Source organism: Phalacrocorax aristotelis, chromosome 16 (assembly GCF_949628215.1).
Source record: "Phalacrocorax aristotelis chromosome 16, bGulAri2.1, whole genome shotgun sequence".
Classification (NCBI taxonomy): domain Eukaryota; kingdom Metazoa; phylum Chordata; class Aves; order Suliformes; family Phalacrocoracidae; genus Phalacrocorax; species Phalacrocorax aristotelis.
The window spans coordinates 14,611,073-14,629,082 of NC_134291.1; the positions used below are offsets into that span (position 1 = coordinate 14,611,073).

The 18,010-nt window shown below is 41.1% G+C and overlaps 1 protein-coding gene across 3 annotated transcripts in view; it reads left to right on the top strand.

Annotated features, from left to right (window-relative positions):
- The window catches only part of ABCC3 (ATP binding cassette subfamily C member 3), a 49,878-nt gene that overhangs the window by 15,667 nt on the left and 16,201 nt on the right, over nucleotides 1-18,010 (top strand). For all 3 annotated transcript variants that reach the window (XR_012663434.1, XR_012663435.1, XM_075111634.1), the window contains exons 3-14: nucleotides 618-743; nucleotides 1,642-1,779; nucleotides 3,491-3,616; nucleotides 4,428-4,489; nucleotides 5,682-5,813; nucleotides 9,547-9,765; nucleotides 12,101-12,278; nucleotides 12,808-12,969; nucleotides 14,089-14,181; nucleotides 15,558-15,761; nucleotides 16,984-17,130; nucleotides 17,533-17,620. Coding sequence is in view for 1 of the 3 variants with exons in the window: in XM_075111634.1 (XP_074967735.1) it covers nucleotides 618-743; nucleotides 1,642-1,779; nucleotides 3,491-3,616; nucleotides 4,428-4,489; nucleotides 5,682-5,813; nucleotides 9,547-9,765; nucleotides 12,101-12,278; nucleotides 12,808-12,969; nucleotides 14,089-14,181; nucleotides 15,558-15,761; nucleotides 16,984-17,130; nucleotides 17,533-17,620 (1,675 nt within the window). In the remaining 2 variants the exon portion in view is untranslated. The remainder of the gene's footprint in view (nucleotides 1-617; nucleotides 744-1,641; nucleotides 1,780-3,490; nucleotides 3,617-4,427; nucleotides 4,490-5,681; nucleotides 5,814-9,546; nucleotides 9,766-12,100; nucleotides 12,279-12,807; nucleotides 12,970-14,088; nucleotides 14,182-15,557; nucleotides 15,762-16,983; nucleotides 17,131-17,532; nucleotides 17,621-18,010) is intronic.

Consider the following 18,010-nt stretch of genomic DNA (forward strand, 5'->3'; position numbering starts at 1 on the left):
AGTTCAACCCTTTGTTGAGGCAAAAATGTGCTGCTTCACCCTTACTTAAGCCTTAAACCACTGAAAGCTGCAAAAGAAAGACCTTAAGGTAGGTCTAGTGAGAAATTAATCTCATGAAAGTAAGCACAAGAAGGTATTTTTTCAAGCTACTCTTCCTGCCCAATAGCTGTGTGACTTCATCTGCATCTTGTGCTTAAGAGATGGCTGGTGTCACAGCGCCTCTGGCTTGTAAACGACTAGGTCTAAGGAAAGCGGGCAAGTGATTTTCCATAGGCCGTGAAAGAACTGGGGTTATTCCTGGAGAAAAGCGTCTGCCTTTAATCTGGATGCTGCCTGTGTTTCCAATCAAAACTGAATAGTATGGGGGGAAAAAAAACAGGTAAATATGTTAGTCTTTCTACTGGTTGTGTTTGCAAATCCCTCGGAAAGCAGATGAGAGGAGGTCCTTGGTGCAAGTGCAGTGGGACAGTTCCGTAGCAGCTGATGGACACAGCAGTGGTGTTCCATTTGCACAGCTTTGTCTTGCTGGGATCTGCACATCGTAAGGGGTTTGCCAGCCCTCTGACTGCCCCTGGAGATGAGTTTACCAAATGCTGTTTCTGTTTGACTGCTTTCAGCTGTTCGGTGTCCTGCTGTGGTGCGTGAGCTGGGCAGATCTCTTCTACTCTTTCCATGAGCTCCTGCAAAACAGAACGCCTCCACCAGTCTATTTTGTAACTCCATTGATCGTTGGCATCACCATGGTTCGTAGCTGTTTCTGTTTGTTGGGATCAATAAGAATAGCTCTTTCTTAGACAGATGAAGGGGGGAAGGGTTCCTTTGCATTCGTTGCTTCATCCTGTACTCTTTTAACTGAATTATCAGTACTTGTATTACTGAAGCAAATTTGGCTTACTGAAAAGGCAGCAGTTACAAATATCTCTCTCGTGTAGATTCAGCTATGTAAATTAAAATCTTTATAATGGAGAGGTTGTTCTCTCTCCCACCTTGCTCTCATCTATTTCTCCAGGCTTGTGAGCCAGGTGTGGAGAGAATTTGGGTATGACTTCTCCTAAATGGGGAGATGTGATAAAGCACAGCTTGTGCATTGTTCAACATTGTATTGGACTTTGTAAAACTGTGTCTCTTATCTGGTGGCTGTTCCTCCATTAAATAGAAACAAAGTTTGCTTTGCCTAGGATGACAAACAGGCTTGTGGCTGTTGAATTAAAAATGAAGCAGTAAAATTTGCCCATTAAGTTTTTAATTCCCTTGATTAGATTTTTTTTTTTTTAAAATCTTGTTTTCTAGATAAGTCATGATTGTCCATCTGGACTGGGGAAGTGACAGCTCTTACATTTTTAAAAAATGTTTGTAGCTAATATTTAATTGTGCCTAGCCCTAGGTACAAAGTCTGGTCTAAAAATTGAATTCTGGAGATGAGGCTTTGAAAACAGTAAAAACAAATAATTTCACAAAGTTATTTGCTGCTTTCCTTAGATAGAGGAGGTTTTGCCGTTGACTTCTGTGAAGTTATAATGGGGCCTTATTTCAGAGAGGTCCTGTGTCGATGATGACTGTAATAGCTGCCAACTGAGAGCGTGAATAAGGGGAGCAGCGGGACGGGATTGTGTTCACGTGTTCCTGTATTTACTTTTACAGCTGTTAGCTACATTGCTTATTCAATGTGAAAGGCTGAGAGGAGTTCAGTCCTCTGGAGTGCTCATTATCTTCTGGTTTTTGTCTGTGCTCTGCGCCGTGGGGCCTTTCCGGTCTAAGATCATGACTACAACGGCACAGGTAACATGCCATCCTTGTTAGTGCTTGGAGAACAGGAAATGTAGCATTAACATCTCTGTGAAGGGAGTGGATCAGTGAGTCTGGAGTCAGATCTGAGCCCAGCTTTTGCCAGAGAGAAAGAGAAGTTTGGTTCTGTTGCCTTGACTCAGACTTGTGTAACTGGAAGGGAACTGGGATTTCTCATGCAATGCCAAAAAGCAGATTTTGCTTAGCCCAAGGCTATACTGGAAACCTGATAGACATGCGAGGGCTGTACCCACACTGTCTATATACTAGAAGAGACTTTGGTTTTTTTCCCTTCCCTTTTCCCTTTTGCAGCCCCCTTCCCCTTCCATGCTTAAGTACCGATGGGTAGTAATTGGAGATGACTCATTTTAATATGTAAAGTTCCTTTTTTGCTTAGGCAGCTTATCTACATTATACAGCTCCATAGGCTTTCTTCTGTCAGTGCCTGATGTGCTGAGGACAGCATTTTGACTCCAACTGTGGCTGTAAATAGAGGGCAGAAAGTTGGAGGGAGACAAAAGAAACCTGGGCTGTAATGATTCGTGTTTGAAAACATAGCAGGTTCTCCCACAGTAAGAAAGTTGTTATGTTTTCCACAGAAACAAATTTCACCAAGTAGGGCAAAGCAGATTGCTTCAGTGATTAGATCATCAAAGGCTAGGAGTGAAAATGAGTACTTGAAAAACATTAAGGTGATTGCTTCTTCTCAGTGAAATCAGTGTTGATTCTCTTCGGTATTTTCTTTTTTCTTATACTTACTTTTTTCTAACTATTAGCAGCATTATCCTTTTAGCAAGTATTTTGCTATCTCAGCCTGTTGTAAATACTCCAGCAGAGATTGAATTAAACCTGAAATGACAGTCTGTGCAGAACTTCTTCAGAAAATAGCTGCAGTCCCGGTGAGATCCTTTCAAACACCGCTTAAAGTCAATTTAAAAACTGTAGTAGTGGTGAATAAGTACAAATATTGGACTACCAATGTTTGAATCCTTAATCAACTTAAAATTATGGGTGCAGAGCCTTAGAACGGGTATGGGTGATGTTTTTCCTGTTCTTGCAGCTGCCAAGGACCAAATATTCTTTCTTTTGCACTTAAGGCTTAAATATTTTAAGTGAACAATGAGAGCATTCACAACATTAGGGTATGAAGGAGCTGTATAAGAGACATACCCTCACAGCAAGAAGTTTTAAGTCAACTGCAGACTTACGAGTAGGAAAGGAAATATCTCTAGAGCAGATGGAACTGTTGTTATGCAATGTAGTGGGTTTTTTTGCAGCTTCTTCTGAAAGTATTTAACACTGACTGCTTGTCAGTGACAAGATATTAAAGTAAGTGGATGTTCTCTGATCTGGGTTGACAATTCCTATGCTTAAGACATGATCTTGCAAGAACCCCTGGAGGTAATTTTAAGGGATGTCATGTAGCCCTGATTCCAGAGAGTGTCTGTATGCTGTGAAAGATGTATAAGCATTTTGAACTTGACATAATTTAATGAAAAGCTTGGAGATAAGCATGTTCCTAGGCACTTTACAGAGTATGTGGACGCTGTTGTAAGCTAGTTCCTGCTAGCAACTACTTTGCGGTATTCAGCTGTAGAGGAAGAAAGGACTTGCCAAAGAAGCTGTGAAAAAGTGAGAGAGTGTGTTGGGGGGGCTGGGAAGTACGATTAAAACAATCATTTACTGTGTTTCTTTTTCCCTCCAGGGCCATGTAAATGAAAGGTTCAGGTTTACCACGTTTTACATCTACTTTGCTTTGATAATCATTGAGTTGATCCTTTCGTGTTTTAAAGAAAAGCCTCCATTTTTCTCCCCTATTAATACAGATCCTGTAAGTATTTTTACTTTGCTTTATTTGCATTTTACAGACTATATCATGTTTTGAGAGTTCCACTGAGAATACTTGTCATTGAAAACAGCTTTGGATTGTCATTGAGATTGCAGTAGTTAGTGACTCCCCTATGAAACACTGGATATGTAGAGTAATATTGGGGTTTGAAGCCTTTTTCCATTACACATGCCATCGGTGATGCCTGGAAGCTATGTAGTGAAAGCAGCTCTCCTACTTGCTGCTTTGCGGCAGTTTAAATTACATTTATAAACCTGAAGTGTAATATTAATTATTTCAAGAGCAGCTCTTGTGGAGATGGTGGTCTACCTGCTTAACATTCATTTAGAGTTAGCTAATGTCTATAAGGGTTGTCTTAATACACGAGTTCTATATGTGTTGAGATTAGATATGGAAAAACATTAATAATAGAAGATATTAGTGGTGTCACAGGCTCAATTTCTTCTCCAATTCATAAAATGGTCTCTATAATTGGATTTATGTTTGAGCCATGCTGAGAGTTGAGTTCATTTCTTAAAATTAACATTTCAGAAACTATAGAATGACATTTCACTTTATAGAAGTGTGATTTTTAAGGCAGTATATGAAGCAGTTTTTAGAGATAGTTCTGCATGACATGGGAAATGAAAGAAATCAATTTTATGTCTCGTTAGGACATAAGTACATACGTGTAATATACCATATAATATACCAAAACTGATCAAAAGAGACTGTTGTCTTATTAAAGTAATAGTAAATGTCTTGCTGTATTTATTGTGGTGTCCTGTCCCCCCCCCCTATAACTTTACTATAGAATCCATGTCCGGAGTTAACTTCAGGCTTCCTGTCAAGATTGACATTTTGGTGGTTTACAAGGTAAGCTTCTCTTTTTCAAGCTGCTGGACAGCTGACAACCCCAAACTCTACTTGCGACGTGTGTTGTAAGAGTTAGAAATGCAGAGGTTTTTCCTCTGTAAGTTGTGGATGTTGGACGCTCTTTCATCCACAGCATTGTCAGCACTTTTGCATTTGACTTTTTAGAAGCAGCTTTCCGAGTGGTCATGCTGCCCAGGCTTCTTCACTAAAGAGCAGTGGCAACAACTGTGGTATGAATAGCAGGGCGTGTGTCCTGGCTGTACTTTCTGGGTGCTGGACTATAACCTAAACCAACATGTAAGACCGTGTTCCACAGGATTAGTTGTGGCAACCTTTCACCCATCCGAGGATGCATTTTATTTCCTGTTGAGGTTCATGGGTGAATGCTTTTTTATAAGGACATTTTCTGGGCAAGGGGGAAAGTAAACTGGGCTACACATACAAATGATTACCACCAACTGATACTGCTGTCAAAAGGCATGTGGATTCAAGATGCAAATATGAGATTGGCCTTACTGCTACTCCATGATAATGAAGTGGAACAGCTGTCAAAGGTCCTGTTAAGACCCAGTTTTTCCATAGTGGTTGAATGTGTTGAGATCTTCATTCTTCCATCCATGTAACTTTATTGTCCTGGCAACAACCCTGTAAAGCTCTTTTTAGTAAGAGAGTGAGATCTTTCTAAACTTGCAGAGTTCTGAATGTTCAGCTTCTGCATTGAGATTCTTGGCAACTAGGTGCTTGTATGCCTTGACAGAATTCCTCTTACAGTTGAGGAACTGTAGTTTTCAGAGAAATCTGATTCTCCTTTAACGTACATGAGCTTCACTTTTGCATTTTGTTCACCTCTGACAGTTGTTCCAGATAGACTTAGTTATTTTAACGTCTAAAGCTTCACTGTTTTCATTTAACACCACAGTTTCATTCAAATGCTGCTGGTAGTTGGTTTTTGTTGTCCTTTTTTCCTGAAGTGATGTTTTCAGTAAAATACATGTAATCAAAACTACATAATGTCCTTTCCTTAACCGCAGTCATCAATATAAGGAACAAAGGGAGGTGGAGGTATAATTATTACCCTTTCTGTGGAGATGTATCTTCTTGCTTCTGTTAGCTTCATAGTCCCAGAGTCATTAGCAATGCTTTAAGTACTATTAGCCAAACTGAATTGGACTGCTTTTCTCCATATGTGCAGCATGGCAATTCTTGGGTACAAACGGCCCCTCGAAGAGAAAGATCTGTGGTCACTGAATGAAGACGATACTTCAAAAATTATTGTGCAACAACTAAGTAAAGAGTGGGACAGAGAAAAAGCAGAGTGCAAACAGTAAGTATGCGAACAAGTCCGCAAACGGAGATTAATCTGATGGGCAGGTGGTGCTGTTTGCCCTGTGGAGAAGGGCTGAAGATGCGTAAGCAGAAGGGACTGAGTTGGTTGGACTGTAGAAAATGAACAGCCTTCATCACTGGGCTGGTAGATGTCTAACCCCAGAACTGCATCCCTCCTAGGCATGTTAGAGCACAACTTCTAGGCACCACAAACCAAAAGGAATTCCTCATCATCCCCATCATGAGGTTTTTTGCCTGATGCTATTTTTAGCCTTAAGGCTCTTAGGAGTGAGCAACTCTTCACTTCTGAGCAGTAAAGATATGAAACTCAAAACGTGTGAAAGGCAGGAGGGGAAGAGATATCCCACTTTAAGAGCTGAGACCCTACTCCTGCTGCCTAGAAAGCTAGCAGCAAAATTCTCATAGTCTTTGATGGAAATGGGATGAGCCATGCAGAGAGGATATCCTTTTTATTGCATGTTCGGACCTAATCTAATCTTAAGAAATGATCTATTGTGCAACTGTGTTTCCTTCTCCCACTGGTTAGTGTCCAAAATGTCTCCAAACAAATGTGATAATAGCGTGTTTCAAATGAAAAATGTCCATAAGGAGGAGGCCTGCACTTCCATTTCCTTTCATTGTGGAGATTTCTGCTCCATGTGGAGGCTTTCCTCTGCTCTGTGCATATCCTTGCCGAATTGGAAAGACCCTGTTATGTGATTAATATTAGGAGAAAGTTGTAAGGTTCTTGGCAAGGCTAAATATGATGTGGAGAGTTCCACTTCACAGCTAAAATTTGAAAGGTTTCCAGCACTAACACCAGCAGCTTGTCCACTAGTGCTCTGTGTGTATGTGCGTTGTGGTTTTAGTTTGGGCTTTTTTTGTTTTCTTAATGTCTCTGTTTTTATGGTGTGGAATAACGTGCATTGTCTGGGTTCTGGTCTTTTCGCACAGACATAAATCTTACTCCCCCAGGCTTTTATATAGTAAGAGCACAGCCGTTCTGCAGAAGTGCCTAGGGTCCAGGAAAACTTTTGCTAGGAAACCAGAAACCGTGCCTGGAGTTTTGTCATGGGATTCATTGCGTTTTGGAAATTATTCATACAAACTGGGGCCAGTTGGCAATGAATTTAACCATAAATTCTGGCATGTATTTAGCTCAGGTAGAATTTTGTGGCAACTCAATTAATGATTCTAAGGTGGGGAAAAGAGCAATAACAAAGCAAATCACTGTACTCCAGATTGGAGTTTCACATCACTCTAAAATCTTCGTGGCTCTGCTTATTCCTCAATTATAAGTAGGTGTTTTCAATTACTTCATCTCAAATAACATTAGTGGTAGTTGCTTGGGAGCTGTTGTAAATATATATTTTAAACTCTTTTTATTAAGTCTGCTCTGAGCAAGATTTTATGACGTTGAAAATGCTGTGTCAAGTTGTACATGTGTTGAAAGTGGCGTGGAAAATATTTGCAGTGTACATAGTAGTAATTTATTTTAAAAAACTTAATCAGTTGCAACTCTGGCATAGCTAAACCTTTAAACTTATTTTATGGTAACGAATATCACACTTCTGTTGTTCTTAAACCTGCAAAACCTTTTTCACATTTTGCTCCACAGCTGTCTTGTCAATTATGGTTAAATAATTGCTAATAATTAATTTACTACTAACAAGTTACAGGAGAGATCGGCCTGGATTTAAGTCGTTATTATAGAGAATATAGCACACAAAGAGTATTTTTCCTTTGCTTTGCTCTCTTTGCATGCATGGCTGAAGTCTTTACTCGCTCACTTTGCTGATAAGTGCAGTTGCTTCTGAGAAATGTAGAGCTGTGCTGGATGGAGAAGAGAGCTGGAATCTATTTCGCCTCATTTTTAGCTACCTTCTGATTTTAGAGACTATGCTTATGAAGACAAATTGAAGATGCAGGGCTGCGTCGTCACCATTGAGAAAGTTGTGTGTTTCCCATGAGATAATCAGCATCTATTATCTGCCCTGCTATAAATAATGGAAACCAGGCACATGCTTTTTGCTTTGATAAAAACCTGGGCGTGAGCTGTCCCACACATTGCTGAAAACCTGACCTCATCTTGCTACCTGTAGTAAACAGCAGTCGTGAATTTTCTCCCTGTGGGATTTTTTGCTGTGAGTGAGCTATTGCGTTGCTGTTAGCTCACCGTAATAAACATTTTTAATAGCACAAAGCCAGGGGCAAGTAGTCTTGTTTCTTCAAATCCTTGAATGAGTTTAACAGCCTGGTTGCCAGAAAAATAAGGCTTTGCTCATAAACTCTCTGGGTTTGATCTGGAAGGACAAAGACAAGCTGTTTGTTCTTGCTGGGGGGAAAAAAAGATTGTCTGGTTTAGGTTCTACCCCTGCCCTCAAACTTTATTGTGAAGAAATTGGGATTTGCACATGCCTTTGTTTGAAGGGATGTGAACAAGTTTCTACCTGTGGGCTGTTAGCTATGGTGATCATTTTGAACGCTCACAGGCTGTTGGAATTATTCAACTCTGCAGCCAGGCAGCTCCAAAAAATGTGCACACTCTTTATGAAGAATCATAAATCCAACCTCACTTGGTAGTACTTACAAGTTATTTTTCAAATGCCTTTTTGTAAGTCTTCACTGTTTCTGGGGTCTCTTTTCCATCTGTCCCCTCTTATATGGCTTATGTGCCCCAGACTAATTTCCTTCTCCCTGCTCCACCTGGACTTAACCTTCCTGGCTGACATTCAGGAAATTGTTCTCTAGGTCCCATAGCCCCAAAGAAACAACAGCAATTTGGTATTTGCTGGTAGAAGAGCTGCCAGGCTGCTCTTTGAGAACAACTCATGGAGCAAATAATTTCCCACAGCACCCCCTCTTTATTGATGGACAACAGAAGTCAGGCACCTAAAACCCAGAGGTGCTTCTAGAAAACCCACCTAGAGCCCTGGAGAGCAGCACGGCCCTGTTGGGTCTGTTTTTCATCAGTCAGGCTCAAAGGGTTTTGCAGAAGAGGTCTCTTCTGTTGGCTTATTTTGCAGATGGAGAAAGAGGGGCAGAAAGTAAAGAATGGATACAGCCAAACAGGGTTTAAAAGCTTAAATTGTCATCCAAGTAAAATGAAGGCACCTAAACCCAAAGTTTCTGTCCTGGAAGAACGTTGGACAGCTGCGGCTCAGCTTTGGAGGTGCTGCAGCTTGTCCTCTTTCAGGTTTCCAGGAATGCAAAACACTATTTTGAGAGGACTGTGCCGGCTTCCTCTCTTACCTTGTGATTCAATGCCTGTCCACCCCGGACAGATAAGGCTAAAGGCTTAGTACAACTACTAATTGAATAACAAATATAGTCTTGGATTGACTAGGTGAGGGTGCCTTTTGTGGTATGTAAACAGCAACTGTTAGAGGATTCATTTACAAGAAATTGGAGGTTCACGGTCAACCCTGCCCTCTGCCAAAGGAAGTCAAGCCTTCATCTCCTCCTCCTTTGGGCCACGTTCTCATCCCACCGTGACTGATTTTCTGGCCTATGGAGTATACCTCCTAAGTACTGCAGAAAAACCAAAGAACACTCGTTACACAAGAGTGGCCTATCCCTGAGCATATCTAGATCTTGTTGAAAGTCTTCCTGTTGATCAGTGGCAAAGGAAAGAAAGGAGCAGACTTGTATGTGTTACTGCAGTGCTGTACCCATAGAGCGGTGACGTTCTCGTTGTCAGTTGTCTCTAATTGCTTGTTTCATTTCCCTAGGAAAGAAGATGTGACATACGTGAAGAAATCTAACCATGTGCTGAATCATGTTGGTGACGGTCCAGAGGAAGCAGAAGTTTTGATCAGAGACAAGAAGCACAATAGACAGCCTTCCTTTCTCAAAGCTCTGTTGAGGACCTTTGGGCCATACTTCTTAATTGGCTCCTTCTTCAAGCTGATACAAGACCTGCTTTCTTTCATCAACCCTCAGTTGTTAAGGTTGGTTTACTGCGCGAGTAGTTTCTATGTGCAACCCCTATGGAGGCTTGGCTTTGGCACGGAGCATTTATTTTTGAAATGCATAGCTAGTTTCCCTCACAGTGCTGCATATGTATGCTCCCCCACCTTCCCACTGAAATGCCATTTCTTTATGAAATAAAGAAGTTCTTTATTGTGGACTAAGCTGTAAATTGGCTGAGCTTCAGTGAAATGCAAGATTCATAAATCGTCCATCGCCAATAGACAGCTTTGAATTACAAATTACCTGTTGCTCCGTGCAGCAGTCCAAAGCAATTCTTCCCCATTCCTAAAGGATTATTTGTGAAATCAAAGTGAAGCGCTGCTTGCTGGATCCAGTGGTCTCTGTACATCTGATACCCACACGTGTTGGTGGTGGCCGCAGCTGCGGGGTGACTTGATATAAAAATGAAGCGTGATGCTCAAGTATGTGGTGCTTTGGCCATGCCAGTGTCATCTGGGAGAGGTTTTGGAGCATTTAGATGAGTTCTTGCGTTCTCAGTTGTGCACAGCAATGAGAATGTGTGAGGCACAGTTGCAGTAAATTTCTATGTGAAAGAAAATTATGGTTCTATTAAAAAAAAATAAAAGAGAGAGATCTTGACAAAAGTGGTATGTCCTCAAACTCTCCTTGTATGAGGAACACCTGTGCCTCCCATCTCCAGAGGGACCAGTGGCTCAGCCCGATCCATAAAGGAATTTGCATGATGCCCACATTTTTTTTTGCTGTTAATATTATTTTTAAGGTGAGAACTTTCACCAGATAATCATTAACTAGGATAAAAGTAACAGTGGAGACACCAGCATTTATATCAAACAATTATTTTTTTATTTCCAAATCAGTGGAAAAGCACATAGTCCTGTCAATGCATGAGAGAGGAATGGGGTTTGGATGGAGGCCGCAGGTGGGTGTGGGGAAGAGGAGAAGAGAGGGCCCTGCTCCTATATGAGTGTCTCTTAAAATAATGCAGTGTGGAGCTGCGTTCTGAGATCATGTTGTTCTGTGGGTCGTTTGTGACATACCCAGAAACATGCTAAAAAGAGGGTCCGACCCAGTATGGTGACTTCCAATAGCTTGTAGTCCATCTTCTTCCAGAGTCCTTAGTGAAGAGGAGGCAGCTGGCTTCTTTCTGAGAGCACATTAAGTATAATCTATTTTGGGAATTTCTCAAATTTGCATAAATTCCTGGATATGTTGTCAGTGATATCTCAAAGCGTATGATGGGGAATTTCTTCTCAAGTCTAAAATCCTGCAGTCTAGAAAAATGCACTGCTAGTGGTAAGAGAAAATGAAGAAGCCATGGCTGTCTGGCAGGCTGCACATAAGACAGTTTTATGTTACTTGAAAGACTGCTGAATGCCATGCTGGGACTACGAGGGAGAGGTTTTCCTGAAGCTGTCCACTTACAGCGTGAATGACTGGTGCAGTGCAGATGGAAGATCTCTCTGGCCTGGAAGAAAGAAATGTAGCAACCTCATGCTTCTAACGCAAGGCTTTGGGGCCTGATTTGTAGTTTCCAGGTGCACTTTCCCCCTGCTGGTTATTTGAACCACAGAGTCAGATCTCTGTTCCTCCTGTATTTTGACAATTCAGTGCTCTGGTCAGTAGGCTGATACCACAGCTGTGATTTTTGAGAACACTGGACATTGCCATGGTTTGTTCTGCTTGTTTGCTACATGGCAGCGTGCAGCTCTCACAGGGAGAGCAGCTGTGTGTAGTAAGCAATGGCTTGTTAATAAAAGACGATATAGCCAGTTTAATGGTAGTACCTTTTTACCAAAAAGGTAGGAGTGAAAATCTCTTTATGCAGCCATCCAGGAGGATGTGTTTTAATCTAACTTTTTTTTTTTGTGGGAAAACACCCCAGGCAGAAGCACTCGGGCTGCCTAAAAAGGATTTGGGTAAGAAGCTGGTTTCGCCTGCTTTACTACACTGTCCTACTGTGTCCTATCATTCACCTCTTGCCCTGGGGGGGCTGCCTAAAAGAGCTCAGACAGTGAGCCATGTGTTTAAACTCTGGATCTCGGGGGAGACCTGGAGTTTCTCGTCATATCTCATTTTCTACAGGCTCATTTGCAAATGGGCTCTCTCACTGGCAAAGCCTAAGGTTTTGCTGTTGTATCCTTGCAATGTTGTTTGACCGAAACCGTAACTCAGCTTGCATCCTGGAGAGCTGTTTACCATCTGTGGTTAGAGAGAGGATGTGGCAGCATGCCATAGTTGAGAGAAGCTGTGTTATGTCCCATTAAACTTGCTGCATGTTTTTTATTTTTCTTTTTTTTTTTCCTTTTCCTTCCCCAATCTTCTGAAAAACAGCATATTAATCGGCTTCATTAAGAACAAAGATGCCCCGGCCTGGTGGGGATTTTTGATTGCCGCTTTGATGTTTGTCTGTGCTGTGCTGCAGACACTCATACTTCATCAGCATTTCCAGTACTGCTTTGTTACTGGGATGAGGCTGAGAACTGGGATCACTGGAGTCATATACCGAAAGGTAAGGCTGGAAGCATTTCATGGGCTGGAACACCAGTGTATAGCCAAGCAAGTGGCCTCAGTTCTCAAACGCTCAGGGAGGAGCGGGCATATTGGAGAAGAATAGCCTCCTGGAAAATACAAAATTGGTTTTTTGGTGAGTTTTTAGGAGTACCTCTGTCATACTCTACAGCATTTTCTAGTGATCAGCAACTTAATGGGGGTGTACTGGTAGGTCACCAGACATATCACAGGCAAATATTGGTTCATTTTAAATCTCCGGAAAAGGGACCCAGGAGAATAGCATGTTTGTGCTGAGTTGATTAGGTGCAGCTAGGTTTTCTTCAGAATGCTGCGTACTGCTTGAGACAGAGGTGCTCACAGGCAAACCATTTCATGAAGTCTTGTTCTTTGGAGATCAGGAGTTGATGTAGGTGTGAATTATTTTATTCTTATTGGAGAAGCACATTGCTAATAATTGAGAATTTCTTCTCTGCGTTTCTCCATATGTACCAAGATTGTGAATCTGCTGAATCTCTCTAATTTCTCAGTCCTTAGTCATCACAAACTCTGCGAAGCGCTCGTCTACTGTCGGAGAAATCGTCAACTTGATGTCAGTGGATGCCCAGCGTTTCATGGACCTGATGACTTTCCTGAACATGTTGTGGTCTGCACCACTCCAGATATTTCTAGCTTTGTATTTCCTCTGGCAGGTACAGACGTTGTCACATTTTTTTTCAGAATTGATCTAGAAGATGTGCAAGCTGCTTATTTTCTTTGTTAATTTGACCCACCACCGCTTTTTTAGAAACTCATTGTTCTGCCTTGCAGTAAAATAGCTTGTACTGGTGTACATGATCAATTAGTCTCTTAATTATTTTGTTCAGCTGGTAGGCCAGGTAAGGCGTTTGAAGCAAAAGATAGCCTTTATGTCTCCTCTGTCCCCAGCATGCTTTGATAGGATCAGTCTCGGACTCATCACAGTGTTCCCAGTAGTTGATACAAACGAGAGGAAACGGTTTAAAAACCAAACCAAACAAAAAAAAAACCGGACGCAGAAAATGTAAGCCATGTGTAAAGATAGTATCAGATCATATCACGCCATATAAAGAAGCTTTGTGCAAGTCAACATGAAACAAATCTCACCTGGAATAACTGTATTTTTTCCTTTGCTACAGCAAAGTTGTTTCTGGTTTATTCCAGGTTCAGTTTGAGCACTGGCTTTCATCCTTAAAACGTTTCTATGCAATCAATCTGTTTTACTGCATAAAACAGTAGCACCAACAGAACCATATTGATTTAGAGTTGAAAAGCCATTAAGTTGCAGCAGCTTTATGAGTTACTGCTCTGCTGGCAAGCTGAACTCTGGTAGTTAGCAGTTTGCGTGCTTTGACTCACACTGGGGGTACTCGGTTAATTCAGTAATTACAGTTCCCTAGGTAAGAGAGGAGTCGATGGAAAAAGGCCTTCTGTGTGGCCTGTTTGTTCCCTTCCTACATTTGCTCAATAGCTCTGTATTTGTGTTAGTTCAAACTTACTTTCCCCTCCCGCTGGGAACCACTTACAGGTAAATCACAAAGCTCTCTGCTCTCACCAATACTAGCATAACAATAATAATCATAATAATAATAATTCAGGTTGGATGCTCTCATATTTTTCTGTCTCCTCCTCAAAGCTGTTCTGCAGAATCGGAACACGTCACTGCAAGGGGTTCAACTGGTCTATGTAAAACGTTCATTTCTGTTTCCATAACCTATTGTTGTTTTGATGCTCACATAGGGAACAGGAGCACTTGGGTACAACAACTACTTACCTTTTTTCTTTCAATCAAGACTTTAGGGCCTTCTGTGCTGGCAGGAGTTGCCGTGATGGTTTTACTTATCCCATTCAACTCTGCAATAGCAATGAAAACCAGAGCGTTCCAGGTAAGGTACCGGCAGAGAAGGTGACATTATCATAGCTGTGCTGTGAGAAACGAAGGCATCAGCGGTTGTCTTGGCCAATAAAGAGCTGCCATTTGCACCAATTTACTCATGAGTAAGATTGTACTGATATATTTCATAACTGTATCCTCTCAGATAGGTTTCCTGTAGTGAATTGAATGCTATTTAAGGGAAAGGTGTGGCTTCAAGTCAGTGGCTCTTCCTACTGCTGCAGCAGCTTCTGGAATTAGCAAGAAGTTTCTTCGTCTCCATATCCCTTCACCTGGTGGCTTCTTTAGGAGTGTCTAAGAGAAAGGGCAAATAAATGCTGTTTCTTAAGCTGTGAATGACTGTTTTCAGAGATGGAAACTGAAACCTGGCAGCTTGGGTTTTTTGCTAATAGCCAGTGTTGGCTTTCACTGCTACTGAGCTGGGCTAAATCTGAATTATCATCTAAGGTAAAAGGATCCTTTATTCCATTCTTTGTAGTCTTAGACGTCTCTAGTCAAGGAAGGCTGACAAAAACCCAATATAATAGTGCCCTCTGGCTTTGTGATAGAAAAAGCTAATAAGTGGCTTGTGCTGTGCAACCTGTCAGTGACTGTTTGGAAGATTTAAAAAAAAAAAAGTCAGCTGTTGATGTAAAAAAGGTAGGAGTTGGAAAACGAGTATAAATAATGACATTTAAGCACAGCCGTAGTAACAGAGTGGTGTTATTACGTGCCCTAAAGAGGCATCCAGACTTCCCTTGAAATCTCTTGGATGCTGACATGCTAGTATTAACATTCTTTTTATCTCTTGCCCATTATAAGATGCTCAGAGCTGCATCACTTGGAGGGGGTGTGTGAATGCAGTCTCTCATTTTGTCTATACAGCTAAGCAGGGATTTTTTTTTTTTAAAGTAACTGAATGAAGCACTGTATTCTAATGTATAGCCAAAAAAAAAAAAACAAACCACAAAACAAACAAAAAAAACCCACGAACAAACCCTAGAGGCAACAATTTTCAAGGGATGCCCTAAGAAATACAGCTATGCCTATCAGGAAAAAAAATCAGAAGAAATCAAGGGAAGAAGCAGGGTAGTGTTTGTGAAGTGCCTGAATCTTCCTTTAAGGTGGTTTTGAAAATGTAACCCCTAACAGTGAGGATGAGCTGAAAGCTTTTAGACTCTGCTTTTCAGCCATTTTCTTTGATTTCTGGTTTCTTTGGAGGAATAGACTTGCACAGTAAGCTCACTGATAACACTCTGGCTTACTTTAATTACCTTTCGCGTCCTCTTTAGAAATAGCCCAAGGACCACGACAGCTGTGAGACGTGTCGAAAGCTCTCTTCTAGTCATTCCTGTGACACTCTGTCTCCTGTGTTTTCTAATAACCTAGGTGGAACAAATGCGATATAAAGACTCCCGCATTAAATTAATGAATGAGATTCTGGGTGGCATAAAGGTGCTGAAGCTGTATGCTTGGGAACCATCGTTTTCAGAAAAAGTGTTGGAGATACGAAAGAATGAGCTGCGAGTTTTGAAAAAATCTGCCTATCTCAATTCTTTGTCCACCTTTGCATGGATCAGCGCACCGTTCCTGGTAAATTGAATTTGCATGACTTCCTAAGCTCTACAAATACATCCTTGAAGCATGAGGCTTTCTGCTTGCTAAATGTACGTAGGAATACAATGTAAATACATTTTTTTTTTTTTTAAATGTATTCACATGCTTTGAAGCAAGGTTCCCCGTCTCTAGAGCCTTTTTGTTAATCGGTATTAAAGTATTTCTTGATAAATCCTGCCAGTGGAAGCTGGGAATAGCTGTCGTGGGAGAATTTCCAACCACTTCAAAGCACTTCCCATAACAAATTGAAACTAGAATTTGAAACCTCAGAGATATTTGTGAATAGCAAAAAAAATTTTAGTTGAGTCAGTCAGGACAACGTCTGTCTTGAGCTCTCATTTCTACCTTCGTGTTACAGTGCTCTGCCTGTTTTAGTGGGAGAGGGAGTTGATAAATTATTCTACAACCTAAAAAAAGATTGATTTAATGTAAAAAATAAAGCCCAGATGATACCTTGCCAATTCTGAAATACATTTTCATCAATTTTCTTTTTCCCTCTATTTTCAACTTCATTGCACCGTGATCTCCTTTGCAGAAAGGGTTTTGGTGAATAAAAACATTCAGATAAGTGTTTTGTCAAAAATATGCCTAGCCAACTGTTCTTGAGATCAAAGGCCCAAACCTGCAGAAATATTCTTAACAGCCTCAAGATCCAGCCTTTTTCATGTTTCCCTAAAGTTAATGCACTTCCTTACATACGCATTCCCGTTCCCACTCCCCGTTAGTTTACTGCATAGGATAGTCCCTCCACAGTGGCTGGTCCCTGTCATACAGCGAACCAGCAAATAACTTGGATTTTGCTCCCTTTCCTACTAATCAGTAAGTCTTGTTTACTTAGCCCGCAGTTTACAATGGGAAAATTTGGTTGGGTAGAGTTGGAAATGCAGCCAAACCACAGCCAGATAACCGCTTCTCTTTTATTTACCCAAGTTCTGTAGTTCACCTCCTGAGCCTCCTAGTTCAACTAAATGTAGCCATTAGTCATCTGAAAGTTATTTTATTCTGTGTGCCCTTTTTTGTATCAACTTGTTCATATGACTTGTCATTTGTAAAGCATGTTGAAAAGGTCACAACTAGAGAATTTGCCCAGTTTTGTTGTTGCTACTTTTATTTCAAAGATGCCTATCAGGCTTGACTGATTTTCAAAATGTCAAAATATTACATATGTCTTACAGTAAACTCACTTTCTGGCTTTCAGGTAGCGTTGACGACATTTGCTGTGTATGTCTCGGTGGATGAGAAGAATATCCTGGATGCAGAAAAGGCTTTTGTCTCCCTCTCCTTGTTTAACATCTTAAAGTTTCCCCTCAATATGCTTCCACAAGTCATTAGCAACGTTGCGCAAGTAAGGAGGCTCTGGTGCATCAGTCGTTTTGGGCCACTTGAACAAAAGAAACCCCAGATGCCCCTGGTTTCTAGAATGCAGAGATCCCTTGCATCTCCCTGTTCTTTATCTTTCTAATATCCTTTATCTACTGCTGCCCTGTATTGGAAAGCCTGACATCTTCTGAGTAAGCTTGTCTGTGTGAATTTTGCTTCACTCAGATGAACTCAGCTTGGCCTGAGAAATTTCACAGTTAAAAGCCTGAATTTCAGCATAAGACCGATTGCAGGGAAAGAATGAGTCACTGTTCAGGAAGCTCACGGGGTGAAAGCTTAAGCCATTCTGCATGCTTTCTTCTTCTGCAAAAAGAGCATTAAGTTCCCATTAAAAGAATGATAAAATAATGCCACACTCTTTTCTTAGACAAGCGTTTCCCTAAAGAGAATTCAGCAGTTCCTGAGTCATGATGAGCTTGATCCAAATTGCGTGGAAACACAAGTGATCGCACCAGGTAAAGACATCAGTATTTTTCGAACTGTGCTAATACAACAAACATCTTGTATTTGTTTTGGACTGGTTGAGTTAGGGAAAAAAACAAAAAGAAAATAATAATCTCGGTTTAAAAAAAAAAACACTGCTGCTTTGTAAAGTATGTGTTCGTTGTTCAGGCTATGTGGAAATTACAAAAGGTTCTGGCTATATTTTTGAGCTTCGAGCTGAGTGATTGGGCCTGAGTTTGCACCTGCAATGTATCGGACACTAACAGCATTGAATAATGAAGTGCATCCACTGACTAGGGACAGCAAGACCTGCTCAAACCTTTTGCACTGCACAAATGCTCGGGAAGATGATAAACAGTTTTGATTTTTTTCCTGTTGGAAACAGTATCCCAAAATGAATG